Source organism: Scyliorhinus torazame, chromosome 6 (genome assembly GCF_047496885.1).
Source record: "Scyliorhinus torazame isolate Kashiwa2021f chromosome 6, sScyTor2.1, whole genome shotgun sequence".
NCBI classification, from domain to species: Eukaryota; Metazoa; Chordata; class Chondrichthyes; order Carcharhiniformes; family Scyliorhinidae; genus Scyliorhinus; species Scyliorhinus torazame.
Window position 1 is genome coordinate 144,753,605 of NC_092712.1, and position 19,720 is coordinate 144,773,324.

Consider the following 19,720-nt stretch of genomic DNA (forward strand, 5'->3'; position numbering starts at 1 on the left):
TGGAGGCCGCCATCTTGGATGCCATCTGCTACGCCGCTCGACGCGTACGACCTACACGGACAGCCTTCGCGGGGCTGCCTCAGCACCTCCGATCATGCCGCCGGCTACCCACAACTCAGCGCGGTCACCCTGGACCAGTCACGACCTAAGCACCTCCGGAGCTCCATGATGGCCGTCCGGGTTAACAGGTACGAGACATCTTGCCTCTTCGACTCCGGGACCACAGAGAGCTTCATTCAACCGGACATGGTAAGACGCTGCTCGTCCCCAATATTCCCGACACAACAAACCATGCCCCTCGCCTCTGGGTCGCACTCGGTGCAAATCCAAGGTTGAACTACCCTAGCGATACAGGGCGCTGAGTATGCTAATTTTCAACTATATGTGCTCCCAGACCTCTGCGCTCCTCTCCTTTTGGCACTCGACTTCCAGTGCAACCTCAGGAGCCTAACTCTTCAGTACGGGGGGCCCCTGCCCCCGCTCACCATATGCAGCCTCGCGATCCTAAAAATCGCGCCCCCCCATTTCGCAAACCTCACCGCCGATTGCAAGCCAGTAGCCACCAGAAGCAGGCGGTATAGCATGCAGGACAGGATGTTCATTCGGTCCGAGGTCCAGCGTCTCTTGCGGGAGGGGGCTCATAGAGGCCAGCAATAGCCCCTGGAGAGCTCAGGTGGTGGTCGTCAAGACCGGGGACAAGTTCCGGATGGTGGTTGATTAGAGCCATACCATCAACCGGTTTACGCAACTCGATGCGTACCCCCTTCCCCGGATTGCAGACATGGTAAATCAGATTGCGCACTACCGCGTGTTCTCCATGATGGATCAGAAGTCTGCATACCACCAGCTCCCAATCCGCCCGGAGGACCGCCACGACACGGCGTTTGAGGCAGACGGCTGCCTCTTCCATTTCCTCCGGGACCTTTTGGCGTCACAAGTGGGGTTTCAGTGTTCCAATGAGCGATGGACCGAATGGTGGACCAGTACGGGCTGCGGGCCACGTTTCTGTACTTGGACAATGTCACCATCTGCGGCCATGATCAGCAGGACCATGACGCCAACCTCCACCGATTTCTCCAAACTGCCCAAAAACTCAACCTCACCTACAACAAGAAGAAATGCGTTTTCCGCACAACCAGGCTAGCCATCCTCGGCTACGTTCTGGAAAACAGGGTCCTATGGCCCGACCCTGACCGTATGCGCCCCTCTCCCTCACTGTTCCAAGGCCCTGAAGAGGTGCCTTGGATTTTTCTCCTATTACGCCCAGTGGGTCCTCCAGTATGCAGACAAAGCCCGCCCACTATTTAAGGCCACCCTCTTTCCTCTGGCAGCCGAGGCCCGCCAGGCCTTCAACTGCATCAAGGTGGACATCGCCAAAGCGGCGATGTGCGCGGTGGACGAGTCCGTCCCCTTCCAGGTGGAGAGCGATGCCTCAGAGGTCGCTCTCGCCACCACCCTCGACCAAGCAGGCAGACCGGTAGCGTTCTTTTCACGCACCCTCACGCCCTCTGAAATTCGACACTCCTCGGTCGAAAAAGAAGCCCAAGCCATCGTGGAAGCCGTGCGGCACTGGAGGCACTACCTCGCTGGTAGGAGGTTTACCCAGTCACCGACCAATGAACGGTTGCCTTCATGTTTGACAATACGCAGCGGGGCAAGATCAAGAATGATAAGATCTTGAGGTGGAGGATCAAACTCTCCACCTATAACTACGATATAGTATATCGTCCTGGGAAGCTCAACGAGCTCCCAAATGCCCTGTCCCACGGCACATGCGCCAGCGCGCAAGATGACCGACTACGGGCTATCCATGATGACCTCTGCCACCCGGGGGTCACCAGGCTCGCCCATTACATCAAGGCCCGCAACCTGCCCTACTCCACCGAGGAGGTCAGAGCTATAACCAGAGACTGCCAAATCTGTGCGGAGTGTAAACCGCACTTCTATCGACCAGATAAGGCCCACCTGGTAAAGGCATCCCGGCCCTTTGAACGCCTCAGTATCGATTTCAAAGGGCCCCTCCCCTCCAATAACCGCAACACGTACTTCCTTAACATCATAGATGAATTCTCCCGCTTCCCGTTTGCCATCCCCTGCCCCGATATGACCACCCCCACTGTCATTAAAGCCCTGCATAGTGTCTTCACCCTGTTTAGTTTCCCCAGTTATGTCCACAGCGACGAACTACGTCAGTACCTGCTCAGTCAGGGCATCGCCTCGAGCAGGACTACCAGTTATAACCCCAGGGGAAACGGGCAGGTGGAGGGGGAGAACGCGATGGTCTGGAAGACCGTCCTACTGACCTTACAGTCCAGGAATCTCCCAGTTTCTCACTGGTAGGAGGTCCTCCCCGATGCGCTCCACTCTATTAGGTCCCTCCTTTGCATGGTCACAAGCCAGACTCCTCATGACCGCTTGTTTGTTTTCCCTCGGGGAGCTAACTCAGGGGCCTCGCTTCTGCCCTGGCTGATGACACCGGGTCCAGTCCTCCTCCGAAAACACGTTCGGAGTCATAACACCGACCCCCTGGTAGAGAGGGTCCAGCTCCTGCACTCCAACCCACACTATGCGTACGTCGAACACCACGATGGCTGGCAAGATACCGTATCCCTCCGGGACCTGGCGCTCCGCAGGCTCCACCACCACTAACACTACTGCATCCCCCACACTATGTCCCGTCCAACCTGCCATGTTCAGCACCCCCACCTCTATATGGTTCCCGCGCTCCCTCCCACCCGCCGCACCGGTCCACAGGAATGAAGCTCCGGAAGAGCCACTCCCGGAGTCCAGGCCTGTGCCCGCTCCGGACCCACTTCCACAGCCACCTGAAGTGGCTGCAACACCAGTGCTTCGGTGGTCGCAATGTACGATCCGGGCACCGGACCAAGTGAATCTATGAGCCCGTCACCCCCGACGGACTTCATTTTTTAAACAGGGGGTGAATGTGGTGAATGTATAATTACTGATAATTCACCAGTGCACTGTATTATGTTATGTTATGTTATTAACCCTGTGGGCTCCAACTATGGGCCATTGTGTGGCTTCACCTACAGGGGGATATGTTGGGGCATGTACGGGCTCCGCCCATAACTCCACCCCTTTAGAGGAAGTATAATAGCAGCTGACCTGAGGGGCCACCTTCAGTATTGTACCGGTCGCAGGCAGGCACAGCTCTAAGCTGATTAAAACCACGGTTTATTTCTCCACGTGTCTTCGAGTGAATAGATGGTCACATCAGGTACGAACATTTAAAATTAGTTTAATGAGGCACAACTCCCCACCAGGATATCAGGAGTGTCATGAATCTTGCTGATTTATCTTTGTGTTCACTCTCTATTCACCAGTAAAATGAAACTCTCAGAGCCTCGCCCCATAAAAACTACCTGTTAATGTCACAGAAAGCCAGGATGCATGTTTTGTGAAAGTAATCTAATTATGCAAATAATTCATGGTTTGACGCCACAAGAAGGTGGAAAATATAGAAAAATAATAGTGCAGTCAAGTTAGTTTCGGACCAAAGATAATGGGAATGTTTACTTACATAGAAAGGAATGAGTCCCAAGGCTTTATCTTCTTCCACAGCTTGTCTTAATGTTTCCCCACGGAGACAGAATTTCTCATCAGTGGGTAACTTTCGCATTTTGATGCTAGCAATCATTCCTGCTCGTTCAACAGAAGAGTGAGCCTGACAAAGAAACAAAGATTGATTTCAAAATTGGACTTAAGCGGCAAATAAACATTAATTGCAAGGTTAAGCTACCATTAAGAAACAAAGTTTCTTTCTTTCCGATAGCACTGACTCAGGGTTCATGGACCCAATTTTAACTATTCGTAAGCGAGTGTGTTTTGAAGGGTTAAAATTTCACCCATCGCTGCTCCCCGCAGGCCTCAGGTACTTCATCTAAGTTGCCATTCAAACCTGAGCCCAGTGAGTGAAAGCATTATAGCGGTGTCAAATATCAGTACATGCAGAATTCTCAGCAGAGATTAATGAGTGACAATCTTGAGTGGGAACCCTGGCTGATTTGTCCTTATTCCAGATATATCTAGTTGGGAGAAAGGCCAAATGGAGAATTGATATAGTTGATGAGGATTGTAGCAACAAATGGGCTGAGACAGGGGACGAGTAGAAGTGGATGTAGATAGTCTTTGTGATCACGAGAGTATGGGGTAGCTGTAACTGCAGTGCCATCCTTTTAATTCAACTGAGATGAGGCAATTTAGCACATATTAAAAACTGAATCTCAACCTTGTGGCCAAGCTGCATGTCATCCATGGACCTTAAAACTCATTGTTAAATGCAATTAGAATAATAATAATCTTTACTGTCACAAGTAGGTTTACATTCATACTGCAATGAAGTTACTGTGAAAAGCACCTAGTCGCCACATTCCGGCGCCCGTTTGGGTACACAGTGGGAGAATTCAGAATGTCCAAATTATCTAACAGCACGTCTTTCGGGACTCGTGGGAGGAAACGGGAGCACCTGGTGGAAACCTACGCACACACAGGGAGAACATGCAGACTCCACACAGACAGTGACCCAAGCCAGGAAGCAAACCTGGGATCGTGGAGCTGTGAGGCAACAGTGCTACCCACTGTGCTACTGTGCTGCTCTCGTTAGTTTGACTCAGATTTTGCATTTTAGCCAGTCTGATCAGCACTGATATATTTTAAGGTTATACATTAGGTATTTTTCGGTTCAGTTTCCTGCAATCACTCCTGTGTCAGAATCTCACATTGTCTGTGGTTTAAGTGTGTATCTATCTGTCCAAGAACTAGGTAAACAATTATAAGACTCAGGAATCAAACATAGCCTCTTGCCTCCACTATATGCTAATTTGCAAGAATGTACCGCCTGCTGCCATTTCCTTCTCCTCCAATAGGCTGAATCTAAATTCTATGCACATCATTTGGAGGGATGCATTGTGCACATTGGGGGCACACCCCGAGGATGTTACCCCATCCACTCTCCCAGTTTGTTCCTCCCCACCTGGCCTCCAAAGCCTACTCCCCCCACCCCACCCATTGCTCCTGGGTAATCCGAACCTTTCCCACCATAAAGGAATGGGACTTACCTGGGTCGGGTGTCATTTCAAGATTTTTGTAAAACTGCTTGCAGTCCCAGCAGTGTCCACTCCTCAGTTCTAGTGCTGCTGAGTCTGCTGGCGTTGCTGGCCTAATGGTAGTTCTTGAGGACTTCCCATCCACTGAGGGAATGATCTGCAGCATGTTATTGTTGCGGGGTGACTGATTCTTAAAAATCAGTTGGTGACTTTCCTTCCCTGGGACAAGCATTCCCGCACCCCCCCCCCTTCCAACCCCCGCCCCCCCCCCCCACCCCCACCCCAGCCAGACCCCACAAAATTCAGGCGAGGCTATAAAGCAATGAGAAACTAATTTTAGCCACAGCGAAAGGTTCTCTTGCAACCTCAAATCTATCTTTGATCCCTCCTATTTTTCACCTACATGTTGTCCCTCAACAACACCATCCCAAGAGACAACATCAAATGCCTTGTGGTGACATCCAACTCGACGTCACTACCACCTCTCTCAATCACTGCCTCTCTGTTTTTAGATTACTTGTCCAAATGCCAATCCTAGTTGTGCAGAAATTCCTCCAATTAAATATAAGGAAGGCCAAAACCGTAGCCCTTTGTCCCCACATAAACACTGTTCCCCAGGCATAGATTTCACCCCTTGAGGGATCCCGGTCATTGTCTCAAGCTAAACTAGACTATTTGCAACCTTGGTGTATTCCACCTCAATTTGACATTCCAATCCCATAACCTCGCTATCATAATGATCACTTAGTTACATCTCTCTCTAACATCACCCTGCTCCGTCCATCTCAGCCAACCTGTTAAAATCCTCATCCAAGCCTTTGTTACCTCCATTCTTGACTGTCTCAATGATTTCCTGGCCTGTCTCTTATCTTTAACCCTCCATAAAATTGAACTGATCCAAAACTCTTTGCCCATATCCTAACTTTTACAAAGTCCTACTTAATCTCCAGCCCAATGCTTGCTAATCTTCATTGACTCCAGATCCACCAACTTTAGTTTAATATTGTCAGTCTCATGCTCAAATTGTTCCATGACATCCCCCCTCCCTACTTCCTTAACTTCTTCCATCATACAACTACTCAAGAACTCTCAATGCCTCAAGTGCATTCTCCATTTATTTGGCTCCATCGTTGTTGGTTGTACCTTCAGATATCTACACCTAAAAGTATGGAACACTTCCCAAAATCTCTCCATCTTGTATATTTGTCCCCTTGTTCTGGACTTACACAGAAATGGAAATGGTTTCAGGTTATGTACCCTATTGAAGTCCTTCAAATTATAATGTCCTCCATCAGGTCTCCTCTGGAGTCTTCTCTTTTCCAGCTAAAGACTGCTTTAACCTTTCTGATAGTTGCATCCTCTCTTCAGTGGTTCAATATGTTCTTTGTAGTTGGGACACCAGAATGGCACACAACACACCAAGTACAGACAAATGTTCAAAACAAATTTAACATTGGGCGCGATTCTCCAGAAAGATTTTTAAATGTGGTAGCGAGCAGGAAATGCCGCGAGCTTCCCGGCGTTCAGCCCAGTGAAACCGGCAGCGAAATTCAATGTTGATTGGTCCACTTAACGAGGCCTCATGGGCTTCTCGCCACAAATAACACCTCACCAGCTGATTCTCCAGGACCGCGCTCGCTAGCCCCATACTAACAAGGTCGAGAGCACTGAAACTGCACTTGCTAAGCCAATCCCAGCCAGCTCGCAATAATGGCGTTGATGAGGCCAGCCCCAAGATTCAGGGACGCTGACCTGGGGAGGCTCCTGGATGCACTGGAGACCTGGAGGGATGTCCTGGTCCCCGATGTTCCCAGAGGATGAGCCACAAGGCAGCAAGTGCTGCCTGGGATGATGTGGCGGCAGCCGTTAGTTCCAACAGTGAGACCAAGAGGACTGTCCAGCAGTGCAGGAAGAAGATCAACGACCTACACCGGGAAGCACGAGTGGCTGGACACCAATGCCCCCCACCCAATCCCCAAGGGAGAATCCACCCCCCCAACTCTCCAAGTGACCTCAGCCCTCCCTCCCCTCCCCAACCTGCCCCTCTCCTACCACTTTACCACGCAGGTGGCTACCGGTACCCTCTCTATGTCTCCTAGGAAAAGCTCTCCCAGAATTGACGGGAGAGGGTCCAGACTGGCAGTTAGACATAACATTTCTCACCTCCTTCGAGGAGCGGGCCCTGGAGCTGACTTTGTGTGGCCGAGGACAGATTGGTCACCCACGCGGAGGCTGACGGATGCCGCAGAGATGAGGAAACACCGGGCTCCACCCGGGAGACCTGTCGAACGCGAGGGGTGATTACTTTACTGGCTGACCCATCCCTCCCACTAACCACCTGTCCATTCTCCTGCAGGTCCTCCAGCCTCCATCCCGGGCGGTACCCTCTCCTGACCCCGAGGTGAACACCTCGGAGGAGAGCTCTGAGGATGCCACCGTGGCACAGCGGTCATCCACACCCTCCACCAGCTAGATGCATACACCTCGCTGGGACATGTTAGTGGACAGGCTTCTGGGGCACAATTTGGTGAGCACCACACTGCTGCTGATGCACATCTGGTGGAGGCAGGAACCCCCAGGTCATACAGCAGTCAGAGGGCTGCTGGATCCCAGAATCCAGCTGGGCCCCAGCCTGATGCTGAGTCCCTGGAAGTGGGTTACCCGGAGCTAATGGTGACGTTAGGGAGTGACTGGGACATTCAGAGGGAGATATTGGCATCACTCCAGCAGATCCATAGCCGATTGGAGGAGTCCCAAAGGCTGCAGCCGCAGATGCCGCCGGCAATGCGTGGCACCAAGGCCAACACTGCTAGAGTGGCGACCGCAGTGACGAGCCTGGTTCACAACATTGGCACCATGAGTGAAGGTGGCCAAGGCGTTGTGCAGTGGGTGCCGGCTATGGCTGAGGGTCTCGGCAGAATGTCCGACTCACTGGGGGAGCACCAGGCTGACCTTGATGAGGTTCTGCGGGACATGTCCCGCTCTCAGATGGGCATGGCTGAGGCATGTCACACCTTGTCACTGAGGAGCATTGACAAGGGCGTTGACACATTTGCACGGACCATGGGGACCCGCCAGGGCAGAGCCAGACAATGAAGGGGCAGCCAGGGCTATAACCCGATCGGGTGGAGGGGGCTGTGGGTTCCAGGCCAGAACCATCCCATGAAGTGGCAACTGTGGCCACCAGCTCCTACGAGTTTCACCCCTCTGATGAGGCCGCACATGGGACAGAGCAGCATGGCTGTGCATGGTCACCGACAAATGAGCCAGGGCCCTCCGGTCCTGAGCCCCAGAGGACACCCGCCAGGAGCATCAAGGGCCATGGGACGAGGTAAGCAGCTGGCTGCCTCCACATCTGATGTCCATCCTGGGGAGCCACCAAAACGTAGTGGTAGAGCCAGGATGACCAGGCGCATTGAGGATCACTAAAAGCACTGTGGTGGGAGGGGAAGGGGGGGGGGGGGCACCATCGTAAGTGGGGTATTATACAGCACATTAAACAACTTTTTGCACAATCACTATGCTGCCTCTGTCACTTTCTTCTGCAATGTGGGCCGAGCCCCGGACCCTTTGCCCATCTCTCCAGGTACCTCTCCCTCCCCCTTCCCCTCCCCGTGGCGCTCACCCAGCCTCCGGCAGTGGACATCTCCCTGGAGCTGTGTTCCATCCCCTGGGTCTCTGGGTACGATACCGAGGTCTGGCAGCTGGCCAGTTAGCTTCACAGCAGGGCAATGCCTAAAAATACTTTGAGATACATTCAAACTTGAAGGGAAATGACAATAAGCAATTCAGACCTGGCTGTCTGGAAGGTATTACGTTGTAAATTACAGCCTACTAAAAGCTATTTCTCTTTGAAAGTGAATGGAAGCCTTGCAAATCAATGAATCTGAGGGGACTTAAAGCCTTGTGATATGTTTTGGCTTTCTATGAAGCAACAGCTGCTGCTTTCTAGACTGTCTAAGGCAGCACATGGAAGGGACAGTTAAGTGAAAAAGCAGTGATTTTTCACTGTTTCTGCCTGGACTGTGCCTTAGTGGGCAGGATTTGTATTGTGGGAGAGAGGGGGTGGCCGTCCAATGGATTTTGGGGCACCTACATTACATAATTACCCCTTTATCTAACCACAGGGTCCACCGCATCAGGGCCATTCTTAAAAATATTTGTATCAATCCACGTCCGGAGGCATGGAGAATCAGGCTTCCAGCCCGTTATCGGATGCAAATGGGTTCAAATGACCCATTTGCATCCTCCCGCCGGCACGTGCTAACCACTGTGCTACCGTGCCACCAATGCGATCGGGAATCCCTCAGATATCCAGTAACCATCGTGTTGGTTAATGTATATGCCCCGAATTGGGATGATGCGGGATTTATGAAGCGGATGCTGGGACATATCCCGGACCTGGAGGTAGGAAACCTGATAATGGGGGGGGGGGGACTTCAACACCGTGCTGGACCCAGGGTTAGATAGATCTAGACTTGAAAATGTAACTTTGTTCAACTCCCCACAGATACGACCTGGCCTGCTGAATGTTTCCAGCAAGTTATTTTTTAAATTTCAGATATCCAGTAACCATAGTATTTGCTTTTGACAAATGGTATGACCCGAGCATCAAAACTAATCTACGATGCCAGTGCAGTTGAGCGATGAAGGAGGCAACTTGCAATTGGGGTTGCAATCTATACTCTGCCATTTCAGGATTTTAATTTCACACCGAACAGCTAAATTCAAGTTTAACAAAGATTCTGTATTAATTCAGCTGGAGAGCGAGAACAAAAAGAAAATAAATCTATGGAAGCCAGCATATTCAGTCATTAATGTTGGTAGTGCTGGTTATTATTTAGGCAAAAACTGGAAAAAAGAACAAGATAAAGACAAACCGAATGGTAAAGTTACTGACAGTTTATATATCAGGGGTGGGGGATTTTTCGATACTCGAAACTCTGTTTCTCTCTCCACAGATGCTGCCAGACCTGTATTTTTATTTAATATTGCCAGCGTCCTCAGTATTTTGCTTTCATTTACATGGTAGTCAGGCCTTTGTTATGGCAATTGCAGCTAGCCTCCACCCACAGGAAAGTTGTGGATATTCATTTTCCTGACCTGGAGGGTGGCTGGAACTGGATTGATTAATCTCAGCATTCTGGAAACATCCGCTACACTGTTCGATGTATTTCAAACACCAGGTGTTTACATTGCTGGTCTGTAAAATCACATCAATCATGCTAAACATCTGTTACTTTTGTTATGCATACTGAAAATATATCTATCTGCCTATACAATAAACGCTGGCTATTATGAGTCTATAAAATAATCAAGGCTGCTGTTAAATAAATAAAAGATCTTTTCAGTATTTGGGTTAGATAATGAGTCCCTTCTCAAACAGCTGACAGTCCTAACTATGAATGTGTATAGTTAACAGACACATATCTTATCTTCATCAGGAAGAAAGTGAGGAGCAGAAATAGACGTGAAAGAAATGGAAGATGGACATGAAAACTGGAAGTAACTGAAAGGATGGTTAAATAATGCATGAAAAAAAAGGAAAACGTTACGATGAAATATAGTGAGAGGTAAAATAATGGTAAATAGTGAGGGAGGAAAGCCTATGCTGATGATAGAGATAATCTTTCCTGTCTCAATTAGCTTTTAAAGTCATTATGTAGATTTTCATTCATAAACAGGTGAACTGCAGACAAAAACAAGTGTGTTTATGTCACGCCTTTAGTGTAATAAAACATCCCAAGGCACCTCAGAGATGCATTATAAAAAGTACACCGAGTCACACAAAGAGATATTGCAGCTGGATTTTTGTGGAGTCCGGCTGTTTCCAGGGGCCTTTAAAAATGATGAATGGGACCTCAATTTAGAAGACCTGCTCCTATTTTTCTGGCAGATGTCATTTTTACAGGCAGAGGGAAAAGCAGTTGTGTGAACCACACAGGCGCAAAACACAAACTCAGCAAGGCCATTTAAAATTAGTGTTCAGTTGAAACTAGCCCTATCTTAACAGTTCAAAGAGCCTTGAAATACCCAGCCTTAAAAAAATGAAAGAAATAAGGCTGCAACTGCCAGAGTAAAAAAAGATACCTTGGGCGGTATTCTCCCCCCCTCAAAACCGGGTGGGAGAATCGCCGGGGCGCCTCGTGAATCGCACCACGCCGACCCCCGCACGCGATTCTCCCACCCCCCCCCGAAAACAGCACCGCACGAATCGCGGCGGGCTGCTCGGAGAATCGGCGCAAACGGCGAGCGGCGATTCTCCGGCCCGAATGGGCCGAGCGGCCGCGCGTAAATGGCCTAGTCCCGCCGGCGCCATCCACACCTGGTCGCTGCCGGCGGGTACTCGTCGCGAAGGCTTGGGGGACGGCCTGTGGGGGGGGGGGCTCCATTCCCGGGGGGCAGGGGGCTCTGGAGTGGCCTGGTACACGATCGGGACCAACCGATCGGCGGGCCAGCCTCTCTGTCGGCGGGCCGCCTTTCTTCCGCCGGCGAGCCTGGATCCATCCGCCATATTTGTGCGGGTCGGCCTGGGGGAGGACGGCCACCGCGCATGCGCTAGTTGGCGCCGGCCCAACTGCGCATGCACGGGACCCAAGGCGCCGCGTCTTTTACGCGCCGCCGGGTTTCTGACGCCGCACCGAGGCCCTAACCCCGTAAATCACACGACGCCCCTTCTAGCCCCATGGAGGGGATAGAATACGGGTCTGGGAACGGGCGCCGACACCGGAGTAAAACACTCCGGTTTTTACTCCTGCATCGGCACTTAGACTCCCATTGGGAGAATCCCGCCTCTTTTGCTGGAGTGCATTGATTAACAGGCTATCTGATGTAGTTTAAAAAAAACTCACTGGACTTCTGGTTGCGCCGATGACCAGCTAAGCCGCACGTTTCGGCGGCTCCAGCTCGAACGGACCTTCAGGCTCTTTTAAGAGCTCCAACGGGGAATTTTTTCGGGATGAAACCCGGTGAAGGGTGAGACAACAGGGAGTCCCCCCCCCCAGCGAAAAAGAAAAATATCGGCGGCGGCGGCCAGATCGCGAAGAATCCTCGAGGACAGGGGCAGAAGGTAAAAAGGAGCAAGATGGCGGCGGAGGGAGCCCAGGCGACATGGGGACCGGACCAACACGAATTCTTAAGACGGTGTGTGGAGCTGCTTAAAAAGGAGGTGCTGGCCCCGATGCTACAAGCAATTGAGGGGCTTAAGGAGACACAAAAGACCCAGGAGATGGAGCTCCGTGTGCTGGAGCAGAAGGTGACGGACAACGAGGACGGGATCCTGGGCCTGGCGGTCAAAATGCAGACGCACGAGGCGCTCCACAAAAAGTGCATTGAAAGGATTGAAGTCCTAGAAAACAGATCACGGAGAAAGAACCTCCGGATCCTGGGTCTCCCCGAGGGAGTGGAAGGAGCGGGCGGCGGGGCTTACGTGAGCACGATGCTACGCTCGATGATGGGAGCTGAGGCCCCCTCGGGCCTCTTGGAAGTGGAAGGGGCCTATCGGGTCCCTGCGAGGAGACCAAAGGCGGGAGAATCACCTAGGGCGATGATCGTGCGATTTCGCCGCTTCAATGACAGAGAGGTGGTTCTGAGATGGGCCAAAAAGGTACGAAGTAGTAGATGGGAGAATGCGGTGGTACGAGTGTACCAGGATTGGAGTGCGGAGGTGGCGAGAAGGAGGGCGAGTTTTAATCGAGCCAAGGAGGTGCTACACAAGAAGGTGAAGTTCGGGATGTTGCAGCCGGCGCGACTGTGGGTCACGCACCAGGAGAGGCATCACTACTACGAAACGGCGGAAGAAGCATAATTAAAAACGAGAAACTGGATCAGAACTGAGGGACTCATGTTGGAGGGGAAATGAAAATGCTGATGTACATAGAGATGTAAATTGGGGAGGGGGGGACACTGAGAAATGTGGGCGCCGGTGGGGGGGGGAAGAAGAGACATAGGCGGGGGATGGGGAATGGGAGTGGGGCGGCAGAGGGAGCTGCGCCACGAGGGGCGGGACGGCTCTAGAGAACACAGGGTTTATTTTTCTTGTTCCCGCGCCAGAAAGATGATGGCGGGAAGATAGGCGCAAGGTGGATGGGAGTTGCTCACACAGGGGGGTCAAGGAGAGAGTGGGAGAAGCCGGGGTCAGTTGAAGTCAGCTGACTTTCGGAAGCAATATGGGGGGAGTAACGATGCTAGATGGGGATCTAGCAGGGGGGAGGGGGGGGCGGGGGGAGGAGGGGATAACTGGGTTGCTGCTGCAGAGATCGAAAAGGAACTGGTAAAAGAAAAGGTGGTCGGGGCGGGAATGCACGGCTGGGGAACGGGTGGGTGCGCGTAGCCGGGACGTGGGACTGGCCCAGAGAGGGTGATGGCTAGTCGACAGTGGGGGGGGCAGGCAGCCCCCCAGTTCGGCTGATCACGTGGAACGTGAGAGGCCTAAATGGGCCGATTAAGAGGGCCCGAGTGTTCGCGTACTTTAAAGGACTGAGGGCAGACGTGGCCATGCTTCAGGAGACGCACCTGAAGGTGGCGGACCAAGTTAGGTTAAGGAAAGGATGGGTGGGACAGGTGTTCCACTCAGGGCTGGATGCAAAGAACAGAGGGGTGGCCATACTGGTGGGGAAACGGGTGTCATTCGAGGCTAGGAACATTGTAGCAGACAGCGGTGGCAGATATGTGATGGTGAGTGGCCGACTGCAGGGAATGGAAGTCATGTTGGTTAATGTATATGCCCCGAATTGGGATGATGCGGGATTTATGAAGCGGATGCTGGGACATATCCCGGACCTGGAGGTAGGAAACCTGATAATGGGGGGGGAGGGGGGGGGGGGGACTTCAACACCGTGCTGGACCCAGGGTTAGATAGATCTAGATCTAGGACCGGAAGAAGGCCGGCAGCGGCCAAGGTGCTTAGGGAGTTTATGGACCAAATGGGGGGAGTGGATCCGTGGCGATTTGTTAGGCCGATGGCCAAAGAGTTCTCCTTCTTCTCCCATGTCCACAAGGTGTACTCCCGGGTAGATTTCTTTGTTTTGGGAAGGTCACTGATTTTGAGGGTGGAAGGAACTGAGTACTCAGCTATAGCTGTTTCAGATCATGCCCCACACTGGAACCTGGAATTAGGAGAGGAGAGGGAGCAGCGTCCACTCTGGCGACTGGATGTGGGATTATTGGCGGATGAGGGAGTCTGCGGAGATGTATCGAAAGGTACCTGGAGGCCAATGACAACAGGGAGGTCCGAGTGGGAGTAGTATGGGAAGCACTAAAGGCTGTGGTCAGAGGAGAGCTGATCTCCATCAGGGCCCACAAGGGGAAAACAGAGGCCAAGGAAAGGGAAAGACTACTGGGGGAGATTTTGAGGGTACATAAAAAACATGCGGAGGCCCCGGATGAAGGACTATACAGGGAGACGCGACGACTCCAGACGGAGTTCGACCTGTTGACCACAGGGAGGGCAGAGGCACAGTGGAGGAAGGCACAGGGGATGAGATATGAATATGGGGAAAAGGCGAGTCGCCTGTTGCCCCACCAGCTGCGAAAGAGGACAGCGGCGAGGGAGATAGGGGGAATTAGGGAGGAAATGTGAGCCACGGTGCGGAGAGCAGGGAAGATAAACCAGGTGTTTAAGACCTTTTACGAGAGACTATATAGGTTCCAACCCCCGGAGGGAAAAGAGGGGATGCAGCAGTTTTTGGACCAATTAAGGTTCCCGAGGGTGGAGGAGCAGGAGGTGGAAGGCCTGGGGGTGCCAATTGGGGTGGACGAGGTTACCAAAGGGCTAGGAAACATGCAGGCAGGGAAGGCCCCGGGACCAGATGGGTTCCCGGTGGAATTCTATAGAAAATATGTGGACTTGTTGGCCCCGCTGCTGGTAAGGACCTTTAACGAGGCCAGAGAAGGGGGGACCCTACCCCCGACAATGTCGGAGGCGACGATATCGCTAATCTTGAAGCGAGATAAAGATCCGCTGCAGTGCGGGTCCTATAGGCCTATCTCACTGCTAAATGTGGACGCCAAGTTGCTGGCAAAGGTGCTGGCAACGAGGATAGAGGATTGTGTCCCGGGGGTGGTGCACGAAGACCAGACAGGGTTCGTAATGGGGAGACAATTAAATATCAACGTGCGACGGCTATTAGGGGTGATAATGATGCCCCCAGCAGAGGGGGAGGCAGAGATAGTGGCGGCAATGGATGCAGAGAAGGCATTTAATAGGGTGGAGTGGGAGTATCTATGGGAGGTGCTGAGGAGGTTCGGGTTCGGGGAGGGGTTTGTCTGCTGGGTTAAACTCCTATATGGGGCCCCAACGTCAAGTGTGGTCACAAATCGGCAAAGGGCGGAGTATTTTCGACTACACAGGGGAAGAAGACAGGGATCACGTTGTCCCCATTACTGTTCGCGCTGGCAATTGAACCACTGGCCATAGTGCTGAGAGACTCCAGAAAATGGAGAGGGGTGATTAGAGGGGGAGAGGAACACCGAGTGTCACTCTACGCGGATGACCTACTGCTGTATGTGGCGGACCCAGTGAGGGGGATGACAGAGGTCATGCAGATATTGAGGGAGTTTGGAGATTTCTCGGGATATAGGCTTAACATGGGAAAGAGTGAGCTTTTTGTGATACACCCTGGGGACCAGAGTAGAGGGATAGATGGCCTACCGCTAAGGAGAGTGGAAAGAAACTTCCGATACCTGGGGATTCAGATAGCCAGGAGTTGGGGAACCTTACACAGACTCAATCTGACTCGACTGGTGGAACAAATGGAAGAGGATTTCAAAAGGTGGGACATGCAGCCGCTGTCACTGGCGGGCAGAGTGCAGGCGATTAAGGTGATGGTCCTCCCGAGGTTCCTATTCGTGTTCCAATGTCTCCCTACACTGATCACTAAGGCCTTTTTCAAAAAAATAGATAGAAACATCACGAGCTTCGTGTGGGCAGGGAAGGCCCCGAGGGTAAGGAGGGGGTTCCTACAACGTAGCAGAGTCAGAAGGGGACTGGCGTTGCCGAATTTGGGCGATTATTATTGGGCCGCCAACGTGGCAATGATTCGTAGGTGGATGATGGAGGGAGAGGGAGCGGCGTGGAAAAGGCTGGAGATGGCGTCCTGCAAAGGAACGAGCTTAAAAGCGCTGGTGACGGCGCCACTACCGCTCTCCCCCAAAAAATTTACCACGAACCCAGTGGTGGCGGCAACATTAAGTATCTGGGGGCAATGGAGGCGACAGAGGGGTGTGTTGGGAGCCTCGGTATGGTCCCCGATCAGGAACAACCATAGGTTTGCCCCAGGAAGGCTGGATGGAGGATTCCAGAGCTGGGACCGGGCAGGAATTAGGAGAGTGGGAGATTTATTTATAGATGGGAAGTTTGCGAGCTTGGGAGCGCTTGAGGAAAAGTATGAGCTGCCCCGGGGAAATTTCTTTAGATATATGCAGGTGAGAGCGTTCACGAGACAACTGGTTAGGGAATTTCCGCTGCTCCCGACACAAGGGATCCAGGACAGGGTGCTTTCGGGGGTGTGGGTCGGGGAGGGCAAAGTGTCAGAGATATACCGGGAGATGAGAGAAGAGGGGGAGGAGCTGGTGGGCGAACTGAAGGGAAAATGGGAAGAAGAGCTCGGGGAGGAGATTGAGGAGGGTTTGTGGGCTGATGCCCTAAGCAGGGTAAATTCCTCTTCCTCGTGTGCCAGACTTAGCCTGATCCAATTTAAGGTGCTGCACAGAGCACACATAACGGGAGCAAGGTTGAGCAGGTTCTTCGGAGTGGAGGACAAGTGTGGGAGGTGCGGGGGAAGCCCGGCGAACCACACACATATGTTTTGGTTGTGTCCGGCACTGGAGGGGTATTGGAGGGGAGTGACGGGAGTGATCTCGAAGGTGGTGAAGGTCCGGGTCAAGCCAGGCTGGGGGTTAGCTATATTTGGAGTGGCGGATGAGCCGGGAGTGCAGGAGGCGAAAGAGGCCAATGTTGTGGCCTTTGCGTCCCTAGTAGCCCGGCGTAGGATTTTACTCATGTGGAAGGAAGCGAAACCCCCCGGAGGCCTGGATAAACGATATGGCGGGGTTCATAAAACTGGAGCGGATGAAGTTTGCGCTGAGAGGATCGGCTCAAGGGTTCACCAGACGGAACGTTACGGGGAAGATAGATGGCCAGCAGCAGCAACCCGGGGGGGGGGGGTAAATTGTTTGTGTTTTTGGAGGGGGAGAGGGGAGGGGAGCATTACTTCGTGTTATTTGGTTAGTTTACTATATTATTTAAACAATGTTATATAGCAGTTATCATGTTACCATTTTTGTTGATCTGTAAGGGAAAAAATTGTGTTTGAAAACTTTAATAAAATATATTTTTTAAAAACTCACTGGCTTTCAATTGGCATAATTGTTGACATTTCTCCAGAACTCACAGAAGCCATTTTGAATCAATGGCCGAGTTCCAGAAGTCCAAAACCAGTTAATGAATAGATATTTGTTTCATTTTTAGGACATGTTGACCACTCAAGGTTTGAACATGCTTCATGAATGAGAGTTTGAGAATCAGGGGCGTCATTCTCCGCCGGCGGGAGTCTCCGTTCTGCCGGCGCCCGGGGGTTTCCCGACGGCGTGGGGCTGCCCCACAATGGGAAACCCCATTGACCGGCCGGTGTTACGGAGACTCCCGCCGGCCGGTCAGCGCAGAAATGTGGCGGGGCGGGTAGGAGAATTTCGCCCCCGATGTGTACGAGTGAGAGCTGTTAGATTATTAGTAGGTTTTTTTCATTTCCATATTGCTCCTGAAGTCTGCCCAGAGTGAATACTGGGTGAATGGCCCTGGAAGTGGCATAAAGGGGTATGGAGGTGACATGCTGATATGTAGGGGGGATGGAGATGGAGGTGCTGGTGTGATCAACCATGTCAAAGGCTGCAGACAGATTGAGAAGGATGAGGTGGGAAAATTTGCCTTTGTTAGTCACATTGGATGTAATTCGTGACTTTAATTTCAATTGTTTTGGTACAAAGACGGAGTGGAAACTTGATTTGAAGCATTGAAACATGTGGAAGAATTGTACAGCCCCTACCGCCAGTGGGACCTTTTGTTCCCACTATAGTCAATGGAGTTTTGAATGGCTCACTACATTTTACAAGCCACTCGCACCGCACCAGTGTCATAAAATTCCACCAATCGAGTTCTGGAATAAATGAGGACACATTTTGGAGGTTACCGTGAGTTGAAGAATTTGAAAGATAAGGGAGGTTTGTGATGAGTCAGTAGTTTGCAAGGACGGAGGGTTCAAATCTTGTTTTTTTGTAGATTGGTTGCTGATATCAGATTTAAACAAGAAGGAAACTACAGTGAAGAAAGAGAACCATTTGCAATGTCAGTTAATATGGGGACCAGGGAGGAGAATCAGGTGATCAGCAGTTCAGAGCAAATGGATTCAATTGAACAGGACCATAAAAGCATGGAAAGGTTATGGCACAGAAGGAGGCCAATCAGCCCATCATGTCTGCGCCAGTCAAGAAGCATAAAAACAAGAAACTAGCCAGTCATTTTAATCCCTTTCCAGTATCTGGTCTGTAGCCTTGCAGGTTACAGCACATCAGGTGCAGATCCAGGTAGCTTTAAAATAAAAGTTGTTTCAACCTCAACCGCCATGTCAGGCAATTAATGCCAGGTGTCCACTGTCATGATATTCAAACACACACATCATGATGGACACACCAACAGACAAATCAGAACACACAACACCACAACCAATCACACACAAAGACAGGAACCATATAAAAGCACGAACACGACAACCTGGTGGACGGTATGTCTGGGGACAAGGACACGGACACGACCTGTTTCAACATCACAGACAGGGAATCCCCACGTGCAGAGTATTAAGACAAAACTGTACATAGAAAGTTTAAATAAAATAGCGTTGTACCATATACAACTGTGTTGGCCCATCTGTGTGTCAGAACGCCCAACACCACATCCACCACCCTCTGGGTGAAAACGTTTTTCCCCTTGTCCCTCTAATCCTTCTACCAATCACCTTAAATTTATGCCCCAGGTAATGGATGTCTCAGCTATAGGAAACAGGATTTTCCCATCTACCCTGTCTCGGCTCCTCATTACAATTACGTCATTCCTTAGTCTCCTCCCAAGGAAAACAACTCTAACCTATCTAATCTTCTTTCATGGCTGCAATTTTCAAACCTTGGCAACATTCTTGTAATCTCCTCTGCCCTCTCTCCAGAACAATTATATTCTTCTGTAATGTGCTGACCAGAACTGTACACAGAAATCCAGCTATGGCACTTTATACAGTTCCATCATTACATCTCTGCTTTTGTATTCAATACCTCACTCAATAAAAGGAAAGCATTCCATATTTTTTCTTTACCGCCTTATCCACCTGTTCTGTCACCTTCAGGGACCTGTGGCTATGCACTCCAAGGTCTCTCACGGTCTCTATCCCTCTCAATATCCTCCTGTTTATTGAATATTCCCTTGCTTTGTTTGCCCTCGCCAAATGCATTACCTGACACTTCTCTGGATTGATGCATTTGCCACTTTTCTACCCAATCAACCAAACTATTGATATCATTCTGGACTTCACAGCTATCCTCTCACTATGAACTTCCTGTCCACTTTTTAAGTCATCTGCAAATTCTTTGGACCAGTCTGGTATGAGGGA

The 19,720-nt window shown here is 51.2% G+C and overlaps 1 protein-coding gene across 3 annotated transcripts in view; it reads right to left on the bottom strand.

Annotated features, from left to right (window-relative positions):
- Nucleotides 1-19,720, bottom strand: part of ddc (dopa decarboxylase) — a 310,860-nt gene that overhangs the window by 205,152 nt on the left and 85,988 nt on the right. For all 3 annotated transcript variants that reach the window (XM_072508857.1, XM_072508858.1, XM_072508856.1), the window contains one exon: nucleotides 3,542-3,685. In XM_072508857.1, coding sequence (XP_072364958.1) covers nucleotides 3,542-3,685 — 144 coding nt within the window. The remainder of the gene's footprint in view (nucleotides 1-3,541; nucleotides 3,686-19,720) is intronic.